The 20,002-nt window shown below is 34.8% G+C and overlaps 1 protein-coding gene across 1 annotated transcript; it reads right to left on the bottom strand.

Annotated features, from left to right (window-relative positions):
* Positions 1-1,629: 1,629 nt before the first annotated feature.
* Positions 1,630-19,934, bottom strand: LOC117318689. The gene is made up of 21 exons (XM_033873650.1): positions 19,659-19,934; positions 17,887-17,945; positions 15,483-15,692; positions 14,682-14,807; positions 14,141-14,219; positions 13,491-13,572; positions 12,867-12,980; positions 12,456-12,531; positions 11,443-11,607; positions 9,776-9,843; positions 9,490-9,572; positions 9,126-9,229; positions 8,740-8,935; positions 8,129-8,256; positions 7,760-7,816; positions 6,955-7,048; positions 5,347-5,546; positions 4,954-5,203; positions 4,176-4,261; positions 2,687-3,980; positions 1,630-1,751 (listed from the first exon to the last, which is right to left on the bottom strand). The coding sequence occupies exons 1-20, from the start codon at positions 19,810-19,812 to the stop codon at positions 2,724-2,726; spliced, it is 3,588 nt and encodes a 1,195-aa protein (XP_033729541.1). The 5' UTR covers positions 19,813-19,934; the 3' UTR covers positions 1,630-1,751; positions 2,687-2,723.
* Between the last annotated feature and the right edge of the window lie 68 nt (positions 19,935-20,002).

A 20,002-nucleotide genomic window follows, 5' to 3' on the forward strand; every position in this document is an offset into this window, starting at 1 on the left:
CCATTCCAGGGAACACAGTGATAGGTCCCATTGTATTGGACGATTGAAGTCCTGTACCCTTGGGAATACTGGAACTACACTTGACTGTTCCTGCTGTAATTGATGTCTGTGGCCCGTGAAGAATGGTAACCGAGTGAAGTGGTGGCATAACCTCAACTGAAGCATCATGATCTACACTGTTCCCACTAGTAACACTACTTTCAGAATTTCCTGTTATCTCAGTTCTCATTTTCTTAGCTACACTAGGTCCCAGAGAGTGTTGACTAGGTGACACAGATGTTCTACTGCTGTGTTTGGAACTCTGGTTTAATTCCAATGGTATCACATCATCCAGTGCCAAATAACTTTCATCTTCGAAGGTCACATCAGAGTCATTCTCACCAGTACAAAGTCTGCTCTTTACTAGTTTCTCCTCTGTTGAGACAATGCTATGACTATAGTGCTTCTGCACTCCACTTTCAGTAGAGTTATGACTGTGATCCTCCATATTTTCATGTCCTGAATTGCAATAACTAGATAGTCCAGAAGCAGAAATCTGACCTTTATTTTGAACATCTCCAAGTTCAGTGTGAGTAGTGTCTGTCATCAATCTCTGATCTAGAAGCGATTCATCAGTTTTTGTCTGATCAACTTTCTCTTTTTTCCCTTCTACATTCTTGCCCAGTTTCCTTTTGCGGCCCTTTGTCTGTATATCTGTTGTCGGTTGAGATTCAGACATATCAGCATTCTTCTTTTTAGCAATTCTAGTACTTTGACGTGTTGGATGCAATCTTTTTTTCAGTGGTTTCTCCTTTGAACTCAAATCATTCACAGAAATACCTTTGAACAAAGAGAAACCAAAACTAATGTTAGAATTTGCAACTGTCAATTTGTAATATTCAGTACATTTTGAATCACATATACATGTATTTGTCATTGCATGAAAAACATGGTATGATTTTTTTATGTATAACCGATAATAAGCGCTTTTCAACCAAATAGACCCAAATACCATTTGTTGCACATGCATCAGGTGCATTTACTAACTCCACATCCAGATATTATTTTAAGTAAAGTCTACTACTATCACTGGTCTATGGTATTTTGACAAAGCAGTGGAAAAAGTCATATCCAAGTTCAGTGTACAAGCTGGTACCGACCTTTGTAAGGGTCAGCGTGACACAGATATTACAGTATGATACTGGGTCATTATTATTTTGCAGTTTGAGTGATACATCTTATACCATTGTGTTTGTTAAGTTATATGTGTCACCATGTTATTGCAAGCAACCTTTAGTGAGTATCTCTCTCTACGACTCCTTGTTATACACAGGTTTATGTGTTATACACAGGTATACGTACCCGTTGTTTCAGGAACTATAAAACAGAGATAAAGAAGGGATTTTGCCTGGGATTTATTTTCACTCGCTGCAGAAGATGTCTCGTTATTCACAGGTATATGTACCCAGGGACTTTAACCTCATCTCGTCATATATAATATCTCATTATAGGCAATCTAGGTGGCTAAAAAACAGAGTTAAAGTAGGGATTATGCCAGGGACTTATTTCACTCACTACAGCAGATGTTTCGCTATTTCGTTACAAATGGAGTTTACTGTAATTCTGATGCTAAGACACATTTGTACTAACCCTGTTCACGAAGTTCTTTGTTGAGACGCCTGACTACCATCCTTCTACGTATAATTCTCTGTCTGTGTTCCTTATTTAATAACTGGTTGCGATAGAAGTGTTTACCATTAGAACAAGGGTACCTGAAACATTAAAAATTCAGACATCATACATAATGCATGGTTTTAATTTCTATTAAAAAGAAGAAAACCAGGACTTAAATAGCCATACCAACATCTCATGGGTTGACTTTGAGTGTATAGAATGCCCCAGGTCCTTGCTGACTGTCTAATAGGGAACTGTTTGTCTTGTAACACAATCATGTATATACCCTTATACTTCACCCTGTTGTTGGCTGACCTTAAAAATACCTTGTAAGATGTCATAACCAATGTTATTGCTGGTGATGTTTTGATTACTACAATCTCCAGTTCTGTGTTTAAATAGTTAGATACTATATGTCAGGTTTGCAAAATATCCTTTCTGTACTTCCAAAAAAGAACAAAGGGGAACCTGCATATTAAGTTTCAGAAATTACCTCCCTGTTCTTCTCAAGAGGCTCTTGATCTATATACTGATATACTGTATAACATGGTGGAATTAAAGATGTGTAACATATAAGAAAATCTATTTGAAAAGCCCTTGTCCAGTTTTCTCTTATGGGAAATTTCTACTTAAGATATTATATAATACATTGTACATCTGTAAGTCCTAGTGGCTTGTAGGCAATTTTTCTTCTGATTGGACTCAAAATTATATGGGTACAATTAGGGACTTAGGGGAACCTGCAAGCCTACCTTCAAGAAACAGTGATAGTAAACTTCAAATGTCAAAATCCAAGATGGCTACCCGTCAGCCATTTTTTTTGAAACTCAAAATAAAATGGGCACAAACAAGGACCAAGTGAAGTTTGAAAAAGACTGTTTCTGTACTTCTCAAGAAACAGTGATAACAAGGATTGTTTATGGATTGATAAACAGACCACAGACCAGGATTAATGGCAATTTGAATAGCTTGCCATCTGATGATTGTGGGCTGTTGGAAATTGTTCATTTAAGAGCAAGCATCATGTTCTAACCTTTTCCTTTTATATTCTTTCCTAACCAGTGCCTTTTTCACCTTGGCTGCAAAGATTTCTCCCCAGCAGCCAGCAGATCTCCCATGTCAACATCTGGTTCCGGCTCAGCTGGCTTACTCTCCAACATTTTCCTCCTTTTGGCCATCCTTGCTTTTTTACCTGATAAAAGCGAACTAACTTCTTCCTCCTTTTGTGTGTTACCACCAACTTTGACAGTAGAGAGTAAAGCAGGCCATGTAAACAATCCTTCAAATCGCTTCTGGAGCAACTTGTACTCTGGGGTAGTTCTAACATCACTTAAGGTGTCTCTCAGGGAAGAGCTTTCAGAGTTCTTTGTAAAAGGATCCTTATTTACATGCTTTGCTCCACGCATCACCGCAGCACTAGACCTATTCTTGAAAGAGTTCAGCACTGTTTTTACTAGACTTTCATCTTGTGATTCCTTCTTGCTTTGTGAAGAAATCAATGAGGATCTAATCTGCCTGCTGACATTTTTGTAATACTTCTCATTATACATTGATCCCGCACTGGCTGTGAGAAGCTGGAACTGAACAACAAGTCCAGCAAACGCTTCTAAGTTCTTTACTCCTGGTGGAAGTAACGGGATGTTACTTGGAGTAGGTGTTCCTTGTTTTTGTACAACAACAACTCTGGGAGGCTGTGCTGTCGTTGCTTGGATGTTACTAACACTGGCTGACACTGTACTAACCGGTATGCTGGTAGAGTTTGACCGTGTCTGTGGAACAACTGAACTTTGTCGTTTGTTTCCCACCGTTTGTTTACTGAGCTTTTGAAACCCAGAGTCAACTTGTTTTCTCAAAACTGTTGGTTGAGAGCTAGAAATTGGTGTATTTCCACGGAGAGTCTTTGAGCTGGTAACAGCAGTGGCTGTATGGATACTACTCTGGGTCACAGCTCCCTGAACATTTGTTGGTTTGACAATAGTCACAGTCTTCTTTGATTTTGATCCAGATACATGTCCAGACAAATGAGAAGACTTATTGGTTACTGACACAGTAAGTCCTTGTAATTTATCAACTGACAAGGTACTAGCTTTTGGAGCAGACTTTCCTTCTGTTGCTGGTACTGCAGGAGTTTTTCCTAAAGTTACGGTCTTCTGATCTTGAACAGTCTTCAATTGTGAATTGGAGGCAGGCTGGGCTCTCATACATGCGGGCAATGGAGGGAAAAGTTTCTTCAGAATTGCTAAGTTATCCTTTTCTGATTCAGACATTTGATTTTCTGGTTTCCTCTGGGCATTTTGCAAAGCTTTATGACCATTCACTTCAAGAGCCTGAACAACAGAATAATCAGGTTATGATTCAGTAATAAATTTTTTTTTTAATTTCCCACAGGGAAAAGTTTAATGATTTTGTGAAATGGAATATGCATACATTTTTACTTCTAAATTTGAATTTTATTTCATCCATGCATATCAAAACAGAGTATGATTTCTTTAACACAGGAGGTCAATATTTGGCCTACTTACTGACAACATTAGTGTAGTGGAGATTGAGGTGAGCTGTGCTATATTCTCTGTAACTTCTTTATTGGCAGATTTCCCATATGGATAGACTGTAAAAATAAAATATAACAAAGATGACAGCAAGTTAAGTTAAGAACCATAAGTTGCCTCAGTCTTTTCTCTGCTTGATTTTCTTTGCTACTTTGAGAATATTGTATATTTCAATCTTAATGTTCGTTTTTTCCAAAACTTTATCTACTATAACTATAAGTATGAAATATTGCTATTCCAGTAAACTGTTTATTCTACGGGACTCAAGAAATAAAGGAATTCTATGTGGGTACTATGTGGTTCTGTTTTATCTAAATCATTCCTGTTGGTGGTTCCTGTTGAAAAAACCTTGAAGTTCTCTTGTTGGGTAGATCATTTTACTGGAATAGCCCTTTTAACAAAGGATAATAACTGTTTCAATTCCATCTAATCAAAATGCCGCTCTAAAAATACATTTACTTGAAATTATTATAAAGTTTCTAAGTTTCAAAGTGATCAGTCGGAAACTAAGAGAGGAAATCTCCAGACAAGATTGAATTACTGACCTAAACAAATGGCATTCATTCTTTAAAAATAGTCTTACAAAATGGAGCTCAAGAAAACAACTGCACATGATTTTAAAGTAAAACAAAATTTCAAAAAGACTGGTTGGAAACTGCAAGACCTCTACACAATCAAAATTTTATGATAGGGGCTTACAGACTTTTGATGGATGCATGGAAACTGGAAATGTATCAATGAAACTACTTACAGATATAGAACTTTTTTGGACGACCTGCACCACTACGAGTAATCATCGACATGTAGTTCTTCATTTGGACTATGTCAGCCATTTTCCTGTCAATGCGTTGGTCCTTGGTGAATCGACGCAAACGTTTTTCCGTTGCTGCATTTCCATGATCCTTGTACTTGTTTGTTATTGCAAGCATGTCAGATACTTTAACAGTACAAGGGTCTTTGTCCTTGAAGAGGTCATTCATTTCTATCTGCTGTTTTTTGTTCTTCAAAAGAATATTTGAGAAGAAAAATTAAATTCCCCATTGCCAATAACAAAGCCTAATATTTGTTTATTAAGATATTAAGAACAAGGTAAACATTTCTAACATCATTGTCTCCAGAAATTCACAATGAAAAAACAACTTACCAATTTAACAAAGGGTACAAACTCCTGAGCGGTTTTGGAGGGAATGAGCATCTTGTCCTGTGATGTGACAGTCTTACTCAAAGTCTTCTGTAAATGGTGTTCCACAAGTTTCTTCAACTGAAGTTTACGCTGCCACAACTGTTCCATATTACGTGTTTTGAACCTGTGGCTCAGTGGTGGACGTGGCACAACAATGTCACCTGTTGGAAAAGTTACACAACATATCACTTTCAAGAATTTAAAATACATCTTTGTTTCATGAAATGATTAGAGTTGTACAAATTATCCAGATAAGATAAAACCTCAGATAGAGATATATGAAGAAGTAGATAAAAGATCTACATTTGAATGTTCAATATATTTTCCAACAAATTAATCATTCATTCCTATCGCTGATGAACTTATGTGTTCAGTCTTAGTATTTGGGGTATACATGTACATGTAACCATCTTCAATCAGCAATTAACCTCAATTAACATCACAGAGACTGGAGACATAATGCCTAATTTGTAACCCACCTTTAAAGAAACTTTAGAAAAGATTTTGGAAAGATAGTAGCTTATAGAACTGCCCTATTATTATGATCTATGACACTGTAGCTTATAGAACTGCCCTATTATTATGATCTATGACACTGTAGGTTATAGAACTGCCCTATTAATATGATCTATGACACTGTAGGTTATAGAACTGCCCTATTATTATGATCTATGACACTGTAGGTTATAGAACTGCCCTATTAATATGATCTATGACACTGTAGCTTATAGAACTGCCCTATTATTATGATCTATGACACTGTAGGTTATAGAACTGCCCTATTATTATGATCTATGACACTGTAGGTTATAGAACTGCCCTATTATTATGATCTATGACACTGTAGCTTATAGAACTGCCCTATTATTATGATCTATGACACTGTAGGTTATAGAACTGCCCTATTATTATGATCTATGACACCGTAGCTTATAGAACTGCCCTATTATTATGATCTGTGATACTGTTATCTGGAATTATTATCGGGAACAAAATTAATGTTTGATATTTCAGTACATCAGATGTTAGGGTAACAAAGCTGTACACTTGAAACAGGAGAGGAAAAATGACCAGTCCAGGACTTAAACCCAGGATCTTCAAACTCTAGACGGACATTATAAACATTTGAGCTACCTGGTCACTGGAGTTCAGACCAGTCCAGTTCCACTACATCCTTCTGACACAAAATCTTTGACTAGGAAGGCTCTGAGACTCTGTACAACTGTTCCACCTTGCATTGATAATTTTACTTTAACATCAAATCTAATAGGAAAGCAAAGTTGCAGCAGCCAGACCAGGGCTTAAACTTGGGACCCAAACCTGAGACCTCTGAACTCTAAAGAGAGACTAACCATTTGAATTACCTGGCCACCAGCGTTCAGCCTAGCCCAGTTCTGCTACACACGTATTTAACACTACCATTCTCACTGTAAAATGCTTTAACTTGTTTCTGTAATTATATTTCGCCATATAAATCTTATACATTTTCATTAACTATATGGGCAACTGTTAGGAATTCTGATGCTGATATTGTAAATTCATTGAATTAATTTAGATAAATGTCCTTACCTGCCTGTTTGTCACGTATCTGTTTGAGATAATCTTCTCGTTGCACACCTGTTGCAAACGTTCCCATAGGTACTTTAAGGTCAGAAACTGGTGGCTATTAGAAATAAAAATGACTAAAGTATCAAATTAGATTGAACATCATAAAACATAAAACGTAAAAGTATTCACCAAATCTAACAAAATGTAGGTTTATTCAGACTCATGAAAAGGATTATAATATACCAACAATTTTATACACATATGTTTGGTTGTTCATTTCAAATCATTCCCTGCAAGGGGGCCACTATCCCTCCATTGGTAGAGCACAGGACAAAAGCAAACTGCCTCAGGTCACCTTTCTCAGGAAGCTGAGATTGCAAATATCCTGCTGTTGTAGTTGCATCCTTGAACCAGATACTTCATCCCAATTACTCTGGATACATTTCATAGGTTGCTAGTATATGTTGTTCAGTGAGGTAACAACTTAATACTAAAAGGAGGCCAGATGTTAAAATGATTGTGATTGTTGACAAGGCAACATAAAACCAATCAAACAAACAAACTATATCTTTTGGTTTGTTTTGCTTAACACCCTATTAACAGCCAGGGTCATTTAAGGACGTGCCAGGTTTTGGAGGTGGAGGAAAGCTGGAGTACCCGGAGAAAAACCACCGGGCTATGGCCAGTACCTGGCAATTGCCCCACGTAGGTTTCGAACTTGAACCCCAGAGGTGGAGGGCTAGTGATAAAGTGTCGGGACACCTTAACCACTCGGCCACCACAGCCCCCAAACTATATCACACTACACTCTGACAAGTAACATTACCTGTGATTCCTGTTCATCTTTGTTGAATATGGTACCAAGATATGCCTTTGTTTCATCCTATAGAAAAAAAATTATAACAAGAAGTCAGAATAATGGCTGCATATCTCACAGTGCATCCAAAGCATAAAAATATGGAAAACAGAAAAGCACAACTATATTTCATCATAATATAGCCCAATGACTGCCAAAAATTGGTTAAAAAACATGATTAAGAGATTGCAAGACAAGATTAAAATTCTGAAAAAATAACAAAGGGACACAAAGAGAAATCGCTGAAATCATGAAGCCACTCAAGGAAAACAATTCCATAACCTGATAATGAAGCCTACTAAGTTCCATAGAGATCAGTTAAAATGGGCTGTGATTTACATTTTGTGTATTGAGCCAATCAGCTCGTATCTTCCAGGATTTGAGTCGCTTGTAACGTGATAGGATCATGTTGTCTGTCCGTCCTTCCATCTCTGCAGCCACTTTTGTCCAACTGATAGCAGAACCATCTGAAAATAAATATATTTCTTTAATACTAAATTTACACTATACCTTCTAACTAAACATGAGATTACGGCATATCACTGATGAAATTTACACTTTACACTTTACCTTCTAACTAAACACGAGGTTAAGGCAGATCTTTGCGTACAATCGATCATGATTGATTTAGTTCTATGTATTACAGTATGATATTTCCTCTTCTAGTCTGCTATGTCAATAAAACATTACTACACATTTGTTCTGTTAAGTATCAAAGTTGAAACATCCATAACTGTATACGGGCAAAAGGACATCACAAGAAAGAAGAATAACAAGTTAAAGGTCTGAGATGGAAGATGGACTGTGGATTACCTTCAACCAAGACTCTTCCAAAATCTTTATATAAATGTTCTATTAACTTGCAAAAGTTTATCCTGATCTTTACATGACACATTTTGATATTTCCCTACATTTTCTCTACAATCACAGCAATATTTCTTATCACTTGCCTTCACTTGTGTATTTGCTGGCCAATTGAAGTAATTTTTTGTCCTCCTCATAGGTCCAGGTGGTAGGTGGTTTGAGGTTGGGGTCAAGACAGTTGGTGTAGCGGTCTCGACACTGGTAGGCGGACCGCCCAGGAACCATTTCATGGATCAGCCTCCAGTTGGAAGTCCCATGGAGGTGAACAGCACTGAGTAACATCTGATGACAAAAGCACATAAAGAAATCTTTTGTTACAATGTATTAGTGACACAATTATCGATTACATTACCAAAGGCCTGTGAGCTGTATCATAAGCCTAGCTACAGATATAAGGTCAAGGTCACAAGCAGATTCAGAAACATATGATTTTTTTCCAAGTTAAAAAAAACATTGAATGCCATTCACTCACGAGGTCCTCCTCAGCTGACCATCGCCCTCTTTTGGTTGCTGGATCAATCTGTACCCATCGACGCTGACACTGCTTCCAGTTCCTACCCTCAATGAAGTAGCACACTACAACATTCATCATGTTCTCGGTACACATGGTTGTGAAAGTGAAATAAAGCACATTTTGGCCTACCTTAAACCCCAAATTTATTCTAGTGAATGAAATGTTTTTCTTTATCAGACATAAACATATTTCTTGAATTATACAGACAAAATCATATCGACAATATTACACTCGTACTAAACATCCAATTCCATTGCCCAACAATATTACACTGGTTCTAATACATTCCATTTCATTATCCAACAATATCTGTAAAGCTTACCCTGATTCCAGGATATCCTGTAGCCAACTCTACAGTTTTCTACTACTTCCTTCAGTAAATCATCTTCCTCCTCTGTCCACTGTCTGTAACCACAAAACATCAACCATAAACACATATACACGGTAATACAAAATACAAAGTATAAACCAATACTTTTTCATCAGTATGTTCTAAAACTTGACTTTGATTTTAAACTAAATTCTAATATAAATTTTGTTTTTATATTGTTGATGTCACTAAAGAATTTCCTGATTGTCCTTATTTGTGATAATCCTACAAGACTGACCTTGAGCTGAAGTTCACATTGAGGTTTTGTTGGTAATATTGAAGGCATTGATAAGCTGATCGATTTGTCTGAAAGAAAAAAAATACTACATTTATTAATTTCTAAAGAAATACAAGAATTCCAAGGAAGTGGATATGTCGCCTTCACAGCAACATAGGATTTGAATTTTAAAAATCAAACTGATCTGCTTTGCAAATCAAAACAAGTTTCATGCAAAATTTAAGTGTTTTTCATATAGAAACCAGAAAGCACTTTTTTGAAATTTAGGTTGATTGACCCAAAGGGGACTGGACAGATTTTCTATTTATTTACAGTGACTGTGACTTTCGAACCTGAAAAGCAATCCCAAGCAAGCACTTTTGATAAGGAAGTACTATACAAAGTTGGAGTTTAATTGGTCCAAAGGAACTCGAGTTATCAAATGGAAACCAAGTTTCTATTAATAGCAACAGTGACCTTGAACTTTGAACATCGAAACTTAAAGCAATCCCAAGCAAGCACTTCCTATATGAAAGCAATGCATCAAGTTTGAGTTTGAATTGCCCAAGGGATCTCAAGTTATCACAAGCAAACCTATTTTCTATTTATAGTAGCAAGGACCTTTGAACCTGAAAAGCAATCCTAGGCAAGCCCTTTTGGTAAGGAAGCACTGTGTGAAGTTTGAGTTTGATTGGTCGAAGGTAACTCGAGTTATTGCATGGAAACCAATTTTTTTATTAATAGGAACAGTGACCTTGATCTTTTATCTTTGAGCCTGAAAAGCAATCCCAAGCAAGTACTTTTGATAAGGAAGCACTGTATGAAGTTTGAGTTTGATTGGCCAAAGGGAACTCAAGTTATTGAATGGAAACCATTGTGCGGATGACAATGCCGCCGCCGACACCGACGCCGCCACCATAGTAATACCTATATGTCACCTTTTCAAGGCGACACAAAAAGTACACAATACCTATAACCCACAATCAAACAAGGGTTTCCCATTTGACCTTTATCAGGTGTATAACTTGAAAGCATGAGCTATCTTGTGTTAAGCTTTATAGCATTGCTTTACAACTCCTCCTACCATTAGTATTGTTGTAAAGATGGCCTAATATATGCTATTGTAACAATGTTACGCTAACAATGGCAATAGTAGTCCACAGTCACGCCGCACAGTACGAATATACGTCTGTACGCTTGCTTGACTATGTGTGAACTACACGGACGAGTGATATTCGCTTTACCACATCACTTCCGGTCCGAGTTAGCGAAGACTCATCTCTAAATAATACCAACTCGGACCAATTGATCACAACAGTATAACTACTATACACCCAACTTTACTATTAGTATAACTATAATACATCCTTACTTTACTATTAGTATAACTACTATACATCCCAATTACCAACTTTACTATTAGTATAACTATAATACATCCTTACTTTACTATTAGTATAACTAATATACAACCAACTTTACTATTAGTATAACTACTATACATCCTTACTTTACTACTAGTATAACTATTATACACCCCAATTACTATAAGTATAACTATTATACATTCCTATTTCACTTAGATTTTTTTTACAAATGTTACACATCTACAGATCAATATGTATAAGCCTATAAATAGACCACAATGAAATTGTTGTGGAACACATGGCTCTGGGAAAGCGTCTCACCCCTAGTTCTTTAGCTATCAAATCCCAGTTCCTCATCTCATGTTTGATGGCCAGTTCATGGAGAAGGTCTCTTTCCTCAGGTACCCACTTATCCTTGTTGATCTCTGGTTGTAATACATTCACCCAGAATTTCTTGCAGTCTTCAGAACCATGTTTTCCCGAAAACTGAAAATATTACAGACACCTTCAGTTGAACGAAATGACAGAGGGATTTGTTCAAAATAAACAAGAGATCCCAGAGGGATCTTGACACCCACCAATGAATGATCTTTATTAATTCTATGTCAGACTTATTTTCTCTCTACTTTTCCCTTCTTTCTTCTTTGCCTCTTAATAATCTAATTACAAGAACAAGTGGATCCTACATGTGAAGTTTGAGAAACATCCCTCCAGTTCTTTTCAAGAATAAAGAGATAACAAACTTCAATTCTCAAAATTCAAGATAGTTGTCTGACATCCATTTTGTTTTCCTGACCAAAAAATCTTAACTGTAATGACACAACTAGAACTAGGGACCAAGGGGGACCCTACACATGAAGTTTGAGGAATTAATACTTTTCAAGAAGTAGCAATAACAAACTTCAATTCTCAAAATCCAAGATGGCCACCTGTAAGCCATCTTTTTTTTTCTGACCAAAAATCTTAATTCAATTAGCGTAAGTTGAGGAATATCCCTCCAGTACTTTTCATCATCTGATGGTGGGCTCAAAATGTCTGTTAAAAGATATTCAATTGAGCAATACAGATGTACTTTGGGGAAAACAGTTTTTACATCTTAATGTGTCAAATCTCAAAATTTTGTTTTCCTATCGATCTCAAAATTGAATATACACAACTAGGGACCAAGGAGATTATACACGAACAAATGAAATTTGAGAAAAATAATCAAGAAATAGCAAATAACAAATGTTTTTTACAGATGAACACTGGACCATTGATGGAGGACAATTTGAAAATCCCTCATCTGCGGATGGATATAAAAAATATTTACTGTGTACAAATTTTGTACTTACATCAATATTTGATATCTTCATCCAATCAATATCATCTGCACCGACTTTGCTGAGGAGTTTCTCAAAACTGTTGGACCTGGAATGATAAACAACAGTAATAACATACCCTATAGCAGTAACTTACCTCCACGTACAGTCTCGCCATACTGGTGAATAATGGGAATTCAATAACTCTGCAAATCGTTTTGTGGCTATTATATATATTTAAAAAATTTAATTTCAAATTATGTCCAAACAAAATAATTAAACACCCCCAACCTGATCAACTGAGCAGCAGTAACAAACCATATCTATTCACTTTGATAATGCTGAAAACATGTTTCTAATAGTAATAATGCGAGGATGAACCTGCATCCTTTATAGAACACATGTACTTCAGGACCAACAATTTAAAGGGAGATAACTCTTTACCTGATGTCTTCTATCTCTTTGTCAATGTCCTTAAGGGTAGACTCGATCTCCTTCTTAACCTTTGACTTTTTATTTTTATCTGCTAACAGGAGTTTTTCTGCTTCTACTTCCTTCCTGAAAAAAAACGCAAAAAAGAAGACTGAAGTCTAGATATTTAAGTGGAATATGAAATATCAGATAAAGTTATGTGAAAAATGAAATATCAGATGAAGTTATATGAAATATGAAACATCCGATAAATAGTTACATGAAATATATGATATCTCTTATAATATTTAACGCAATTAATGCAATTAAAATGTACATAGCTTATGAACCTATGTTATTTTTTCTGCAACATATCTAAATTATTAAATCAATTACATTACCGTACATACATATAACTACAAAATTAATCTAATTTACTATTATGCAAATGATTTTTAAATTTTATATTTATACATATAATTAAAGAAATGTTTAATTCAGTTGTATCCATGACTGCTTAAAGACAATATTTAAAGGAATATATGTTAATACAAGTAACAGATAACAAAAGTGAACATGGAAACAGTGCTTGCACAAAGTTTAAAAGATGAAGGTGTGAATACATGCAAGCTTATGATAAAGTTGAAAAGATTTTACTTATTCATTAGAGGTCTGATAAGTTTCTCTTGAGCATCCCTCTCTACGGCCTCTTTCAGTATTTCTCTTTGTCCTCTCAACCCTGTAATACGACAACATCATATAACATATATGAAGCATATTTTAATATCATAGCATATATCAAATTAAGATATATAATAGTGTGTATATGATAAGTAGATTTATATTCTGGGGAGTAGAAAGCACATGTGAACCAGAAATATCAGTGTTACCAAATACCTAAGTTCAATATGTGTACATGTACAAAGATAATGCTAATATAAGCTTGCAGATCTGCTTAATTACATGCTAACAAATTACTCCACAAAATTATCAGATAAAGCAATGTGAAATCATTAAACCTGCAAGCTTACTATCAATAAACATTTTCTATTTGACTGGAAAACACCCTATCATCCACCTTAAGACATAAATAATGTTCAAAACATTTTCAGGAATATCTAATTATTTTTGTTTGTACCCTGTAGTAAAGTGAATCCTAAGACATGTATACCCTTAAAGCATTAACAAGAGTTGTCAACGACTACAGTGGAAACAAGAATGGTGTGGTCACATTCAAAGGAAACCAAAATATGTGGATCAGTGTATAAATGGTGGACTTCATAAAACTGGAACAAGAGAAAACTTACAGACAACAGGAAACAAATGGTCTTGTTTTAATTCTCCAAGTGATTTCTTTAATCGTACATCCTCATTCTGTGGTGCATGCTATTCAAAGAAAAAAATAAAATCAATATCTCAGATATACTTCCACCCATAACTTCATATCAATTCCAAACTGAAACACAATATGTGAAAATGTTATGATGGTAACGTATAAACATGTATCAGGATGTATCATAAAATAAATGTATGCTTTATTCGTCAATATGATTCCTTTATACATCAATATGATTCACATGAATTTGTTCCACGGGACCATGTTCAACTTGAACCTGAACTTTGACCTGAAAGTGTGACACCTGCGAAATCTAAATTGTTTTGTTGATTGTTGCTTTAAACATACCGATATGTAGTAAAGTGGTAAATTAAATAGGACTTTGTCAGGAATAATTTGTATTTGTGTTATATTTTCATACTTGTTTAAGTCATCTCAACTTTCCTAAGTCTCACATCAAAATAAACTTTGTATTGTATCAAACTAGCATTGTAATCTACATATGTACACACCCTTCCATTGATATCTTTAAAAAATGGAACTCTAAACCATGTAAGAGGCTTGATCACCGAGTGTGGTTCTGATGAAGAAATGTACTTCCTGCTGGCTTTCATACTTAATTCCTCCTCCAAAGTAGTCTGTGGAAAACAGCAATTACACTTTAATACATTTCAATTGTCCACAAACTTCTTACAAAGATATTTCTTTTTAAAGTATAAAAAAGAAGGAGTGCAGTTATATCATTACCAGTGTCACTGCCATGAAATGCTTCATTTGGTCCTTTGTCCTTTTGTTCCACACAATTCAAATCACACAAAATATCTTATAATAGAATTGAAAATGTACCACGTTTGAGTACAAAGTATTTGTCAATAGAGAACATAGACAGTGGGGGGAAAATACAGTAATTCATGATAGTGTCCAAACAGCTTTAATATCTTGACAGGGGAAGTAACTCTATATTAGAAAATGTTTAAATATCTCTTAATTTGCTATCCATAATACTATACAGAATATTCTAAATAAATTGCTGTTTACAATTAAAGCTCTTCTTTGAAATCATCCCTGATGCATGGTAACTTTTTACATTATTATGAAACCTCAAGCTCACTATCAACAGACTTATAATTACCAGCATGTGTTACCAGCATTAATTTTAGATAAGTACACATTACAGTTTATTAGTATATTAATACATTTAGAAGAATTTGCATAATTTAAAACATAAAAACTAACAGTTCTGGATACTTATCATTAGCTTTCCTCATGAAGGGAGGTATACAAATCGATTCATTGTCAATAGTCTGTAGTACCTGTTTACTCCTGTTTTCCTGCAGAGATATTTCAATTTTCCTGAGCAGGTCTAGAAGGATTTCTTGGTAGGCACGATTTAAGGCCAGACATGTCTCTGGATTGATGACAATCTCACCATCCTCCCCCATCATCTGCAGTTGTGCCAGGTCTGCTGTACCCAGCTGTATATCATCTGTTTCCTCTCCATCTCCGGATCCATCCTCATAATCCTGAGGTAAGAAACATTCAACTTAATCTAATAATCAATGTTTAAAAACAAACCTATATGCAAAGCCCACCAAAAATCTTGTTGGTCAAACAATGATAATAATCTACGTGAAAATGTGTCGGATCATAATATTTGGTGATGAACATTGCACTTTGTTTGAATAAGTTAAAATATGTTTTGTTACATGATATAATAATAATAATAATATAATAATATCTTTTATTTAACCAGGGTAACATATTTAGACAATGTCTAGTTTACAACATGGCCCTGCATCAAATATATTTACACAAGCATGGCATAATTTAAAAAAACGATATAATATAACAATGTAATAAATATATAATTATCATCACAGCTTAAATATGATTTATAAATGAACGCTTGTATATCACACAAGTGTTGCTGAAGGACATTATTAAAGCACAAGGAGTCGACTATACATACAATGCTAATATAGCAAAAGGTAAAAATTGACAGAATATACACTAATATAGTGTGAATTAAAATGGTACAATGAAGTAGGTGATCTAAAATTAAATTTAGAAGATTGAATATTACTATACTAAAATATCAGTGTAAGGGATGAATCACAGATATAACTATATATTCTATTAATAATCACAAAAGAAATATTTAGAAATTAAAACTAGACTAGTTGAAGTAATTTATAAAATATTGCAGTATATATATATATATATATATAGCTAAGATTTTGAGAAGTAAAGCTGCAGGTATCTAGTTTTAAAAATCCCAATACTAACTGAGTCTCTAATAGTATCATTAGCTTCGTTCCATAAAATTGAACATGTATATACAAATGAACGTTTGAAATAGTTTGTTCTGGCTGTTGGAACATACAATTTGTTTGATATAGAAGATCTAGTGTTTCTGCCATTCACATTTTTTACATAAGAAAACATATGTTGCTGTTGATCCTCTTGTTGGGAGAAAATTATACAATAAAGTGTACAAAGATACATGATATGTTGCTGTTGATCCTCTTGTTGGGAGAAAATTATACAATAAAGTGTACAAAGATATCCAAGGCATGTATTAACACTACCCGTAACAGTATACGTAGATAGAAACTATAAAGCCCATGCAGTCTTATGAATTAGAAATAATGGCTTTTTAATCATTCCCATAATATCCTCAATGTCAATAACATTTTCTGCAACTATGAATAGTATTTTTATGTTATCTTCGCATGCACTTTCCTGAAAATCTACATACTAATAACTTCACTGAACAGTTACATTTTAATTAAATTGATTATGCCAGATTGTTAAAAACAATTAAAATGACTAGTTAATTTGTATTCAGAACAAAATGCACAAGTAGCAGGAATGTACAAAAGGTCCAATGGTCCTATATCGCTCACCTTGCTCTACAGCAACTTTGAAGTTGATTTAGGTCATTTTTGCAGAAACTATATGTTGATAATATAACCACTTTATTCAAATGTCAGAAAAGGCTTCATGTCAATGAATTTTCTCAACCTTTATTCCAGCATAATACTGTCAGCTATAGGAGTCTCTTGGCTATCAAGCTGTCATTATTTAAAGATTTAAACTTGACTTTGAATGAAGGTCATATGCATTTGAACAAACTTGGTGGCCCTTCACCCCAGCATGTCACAGGTCCAATATTAAGTTCCTGGGCTTTTTGGTGATCGAGAAGGTGTTTATCTATTTTAGCCTTTTTGACCCCTGTGACCTTGAATGTACATAAAGGTCATTCATTTGAACAAACTTGGTAGCCCTTCACCCCAGCATGCTACAGATCCAGTATCAAGTTCCTGGGCTTTTTGGTTATTGAGAAGAAAGTTATTAAAGAATTTGGCCTATTTGACATCTGTGACCTTGAATGTAGGTCAAGGTCATTCATTTGAACAAACTTGGTCGCCCTTCATACAAGCATGCTACAGGCCAAATATCAACTCCCTGGGTCTGATGGCTATTGAAAAGAAGTTGTTTAAAGGATAAAGTTGACTCCAGATGGCCAGACAGGGGCCGAATGGCTTGACGGGACAGATGACCGACACTGCACTATGGCATAAGCTTACTTAACCTTTAGGTAGGTGAGCAAAAAAAAAAAAATTCAATTGACAACCCATCCACTAGATAACTAGAACGTTTTGTTCAATACCTCTTTCACAAGCATTATAGATCACCTTAAAGTACAATATTTACCTGATCTTCTTCATGAAATGTAATGATTCCACTTGAGCCAGGTTTGATATCTGCACCATCTGCAAAGACAATGTCCTGATATATACTTAAGCATTGAACTGCTTTCAGTTGTCAGTGATGGACTGATAATGCCAACCGGACAAAGGCAAATATAACGTGAAGGGCTGACGCGTTTCATTAAATTTGCCTTTTCCAGTTGGCATAATCAGTCCATAACTGACAACTGAAAGCAGTTCAATGCTTATATTTACCTCTTACGACTTAAAAACTCACTATAATTAACAGAATTCAAGTCTCCTCACCATTCTTGGGTGTGAAACTATTAACAGCTCTACTATGTACATTGTTCCGCGCAACAAACAGCATTTAAGATAATAGAAAATCAGATAAGGATAATAAATGAAGTACTAATATTCAAAACATATAAACATGAGGATAATACATATTAAACTGGTAACATTAAACTTTCTACGACAGAGGTTTATTTTCCTTTTTTTTTTATCTCGCTGGGGGCCAAGATGTGTTACTGTTATACATTCATTTGCCAGTTGGCAGATATGATCTGGTAACCACCTACAGTTGGTAAGGTCATAGTGGAAAATAATATATATCCATAAATTTTTACTGCTTAATGATGCTACATGTACACTGGCTGCTAGTATACTGCTTGTCACCCAAAGCATAACTTATATATATCTAAAACATAGGCCCATATAAAAAAAATACAGTTTAATGTTTATTAGATGAAAATTAAAAAGTTACTGTAATAAGTAACAATACAGGTCAGGGGTATTTATTCAGGATGCAATTACCTAGTATTTATTTACTTTAAGGAAAGAATAGCTCAGGCTTTCAATGGGTGTTTAAGGTGTCACTTGTAAGTATGTTATGTTTCTTATTGAATAAAATGCATTTTGTATACAACAGTCCATTCTGGCTAAGATTAATCACGAATCCTCTCTTTCTCAGAGATGCAGCATATGTTAATAATGTTTTCCTTGTCTTCATAACTAGATACTGCAATAAGCAACCCTATTCATATTGTGTTTTAGCTCTACTTTATTCTTTTTTATCCTGCATACCCAAAGGGTTAATTCATGCATGTATATGATGGTTTTATGCATTTTTACCTTTTACCTACTTTGTTATATATTGCAGGTATATAATAGTGCATTATTTCGTAATCTGTATTATAACTTAATATTGAGGTCTCAGTTCATCATAAGATTTTTCACACAAATATAGATATTTTCATGAAATAGTCTCACCCATATGTTGCTAGTCCTAAAATATATGACTTCAAAGGTTCATATTATGATATAAAAACTATATATATAAATACCACTAGGCCATGGCAATAATTTTAATTGTTATTATACTGTTTAATCAAATGCTGCATGTGCAGTATTTTTCTTTTAATTTGTGGGGGGGGGGGGATACTTAATAATGAAAAAAAGTACCTCTTCCTCATGATCTTATTTCCCAAATAGCAACTGTTCAAATGCCTAAATATGTATAACAGTGAGTGAGTAAGTGAAAAAATATATGTGATGATTGTTCAGACAAGAAAGGGGTTTTCCATGATTTTTATCTATTGAAATTATCAAGGTGCATAATAATTTGCATAAAACTAAGGGAGGTAATTATTTCCATATCAAAATGTTTTTGTACATTTAAAAATCATCATTTAAATAAACATTTGTGGTCTTAATCAATTCACTATTAACGTGATACAAAATAAAGGCACACAAGCACGTTTCAAAGAGATTTACCGTCGTAATCTGGAACATAATCTTGGTCAATGCGGAGAGCATTTTCATCGTCAATGTCTTCGTAATCGTCCCCTTCTTGCAAGACAAGTTCTAGACGCTCAATATCATCTTGAATTTGTTCCCTTTCATCCTGCTCGTCATCCTGTGATGACATACTGATATTTTTAGTCTTTCAAAATTAAACTTGAAAACAATAAAATTATTCTTCTGACTATATTACAGTTCGTCGAACCATATTCGCCATTTCCCTGATCCTCACACAGTTTTTACTTCCGCCGGAAGTTAATGGTGATCTCAAGGGGGAGACAGGAACTATTCTAATTCTAAGTTATATTTCGGTCATT

Source organism: Pecten maximus, chromosome 2 (assembly GCF_902652985.1).
Source record: "Pecten maximus chromosome 2, xPecMax1.1, whole genome shotgun sequence".
Lineage (NCBI taxonomy): Eukaryota > Metazoa > Mollusca > Bivalvia > Pectinida > Pectinidae > Pecten > Pecten maximus.

What these genes read in the sequence shown, in the direction of transcription:
- LOC117318689 (XM_033873650.1), bottom strand. Translation starts at nt 19,812, where the DNA reads ATGTCATCACAGGATGACGAGCAGGATGAAAGGGAACAAATTCAAGAT. An exon ending in CAGGATATCCTGGAATCAGG is followed by an intron (nt 9,230 to 9,489) that starts GTAAGCTTTACA and finishes TGAATGTTGTAG; the next exon opens with TGTGCTACTTCATTGAGGGT. An exon ending in TTGTACCCTTTGTTAAATTG is followed by an intron (nt 5,204 to 5,346) that starts GTAAGTTGTTTT and finishes ATTCTTTTGAAG; the next exon opens with AACAAAAAACAGCAGATAGA.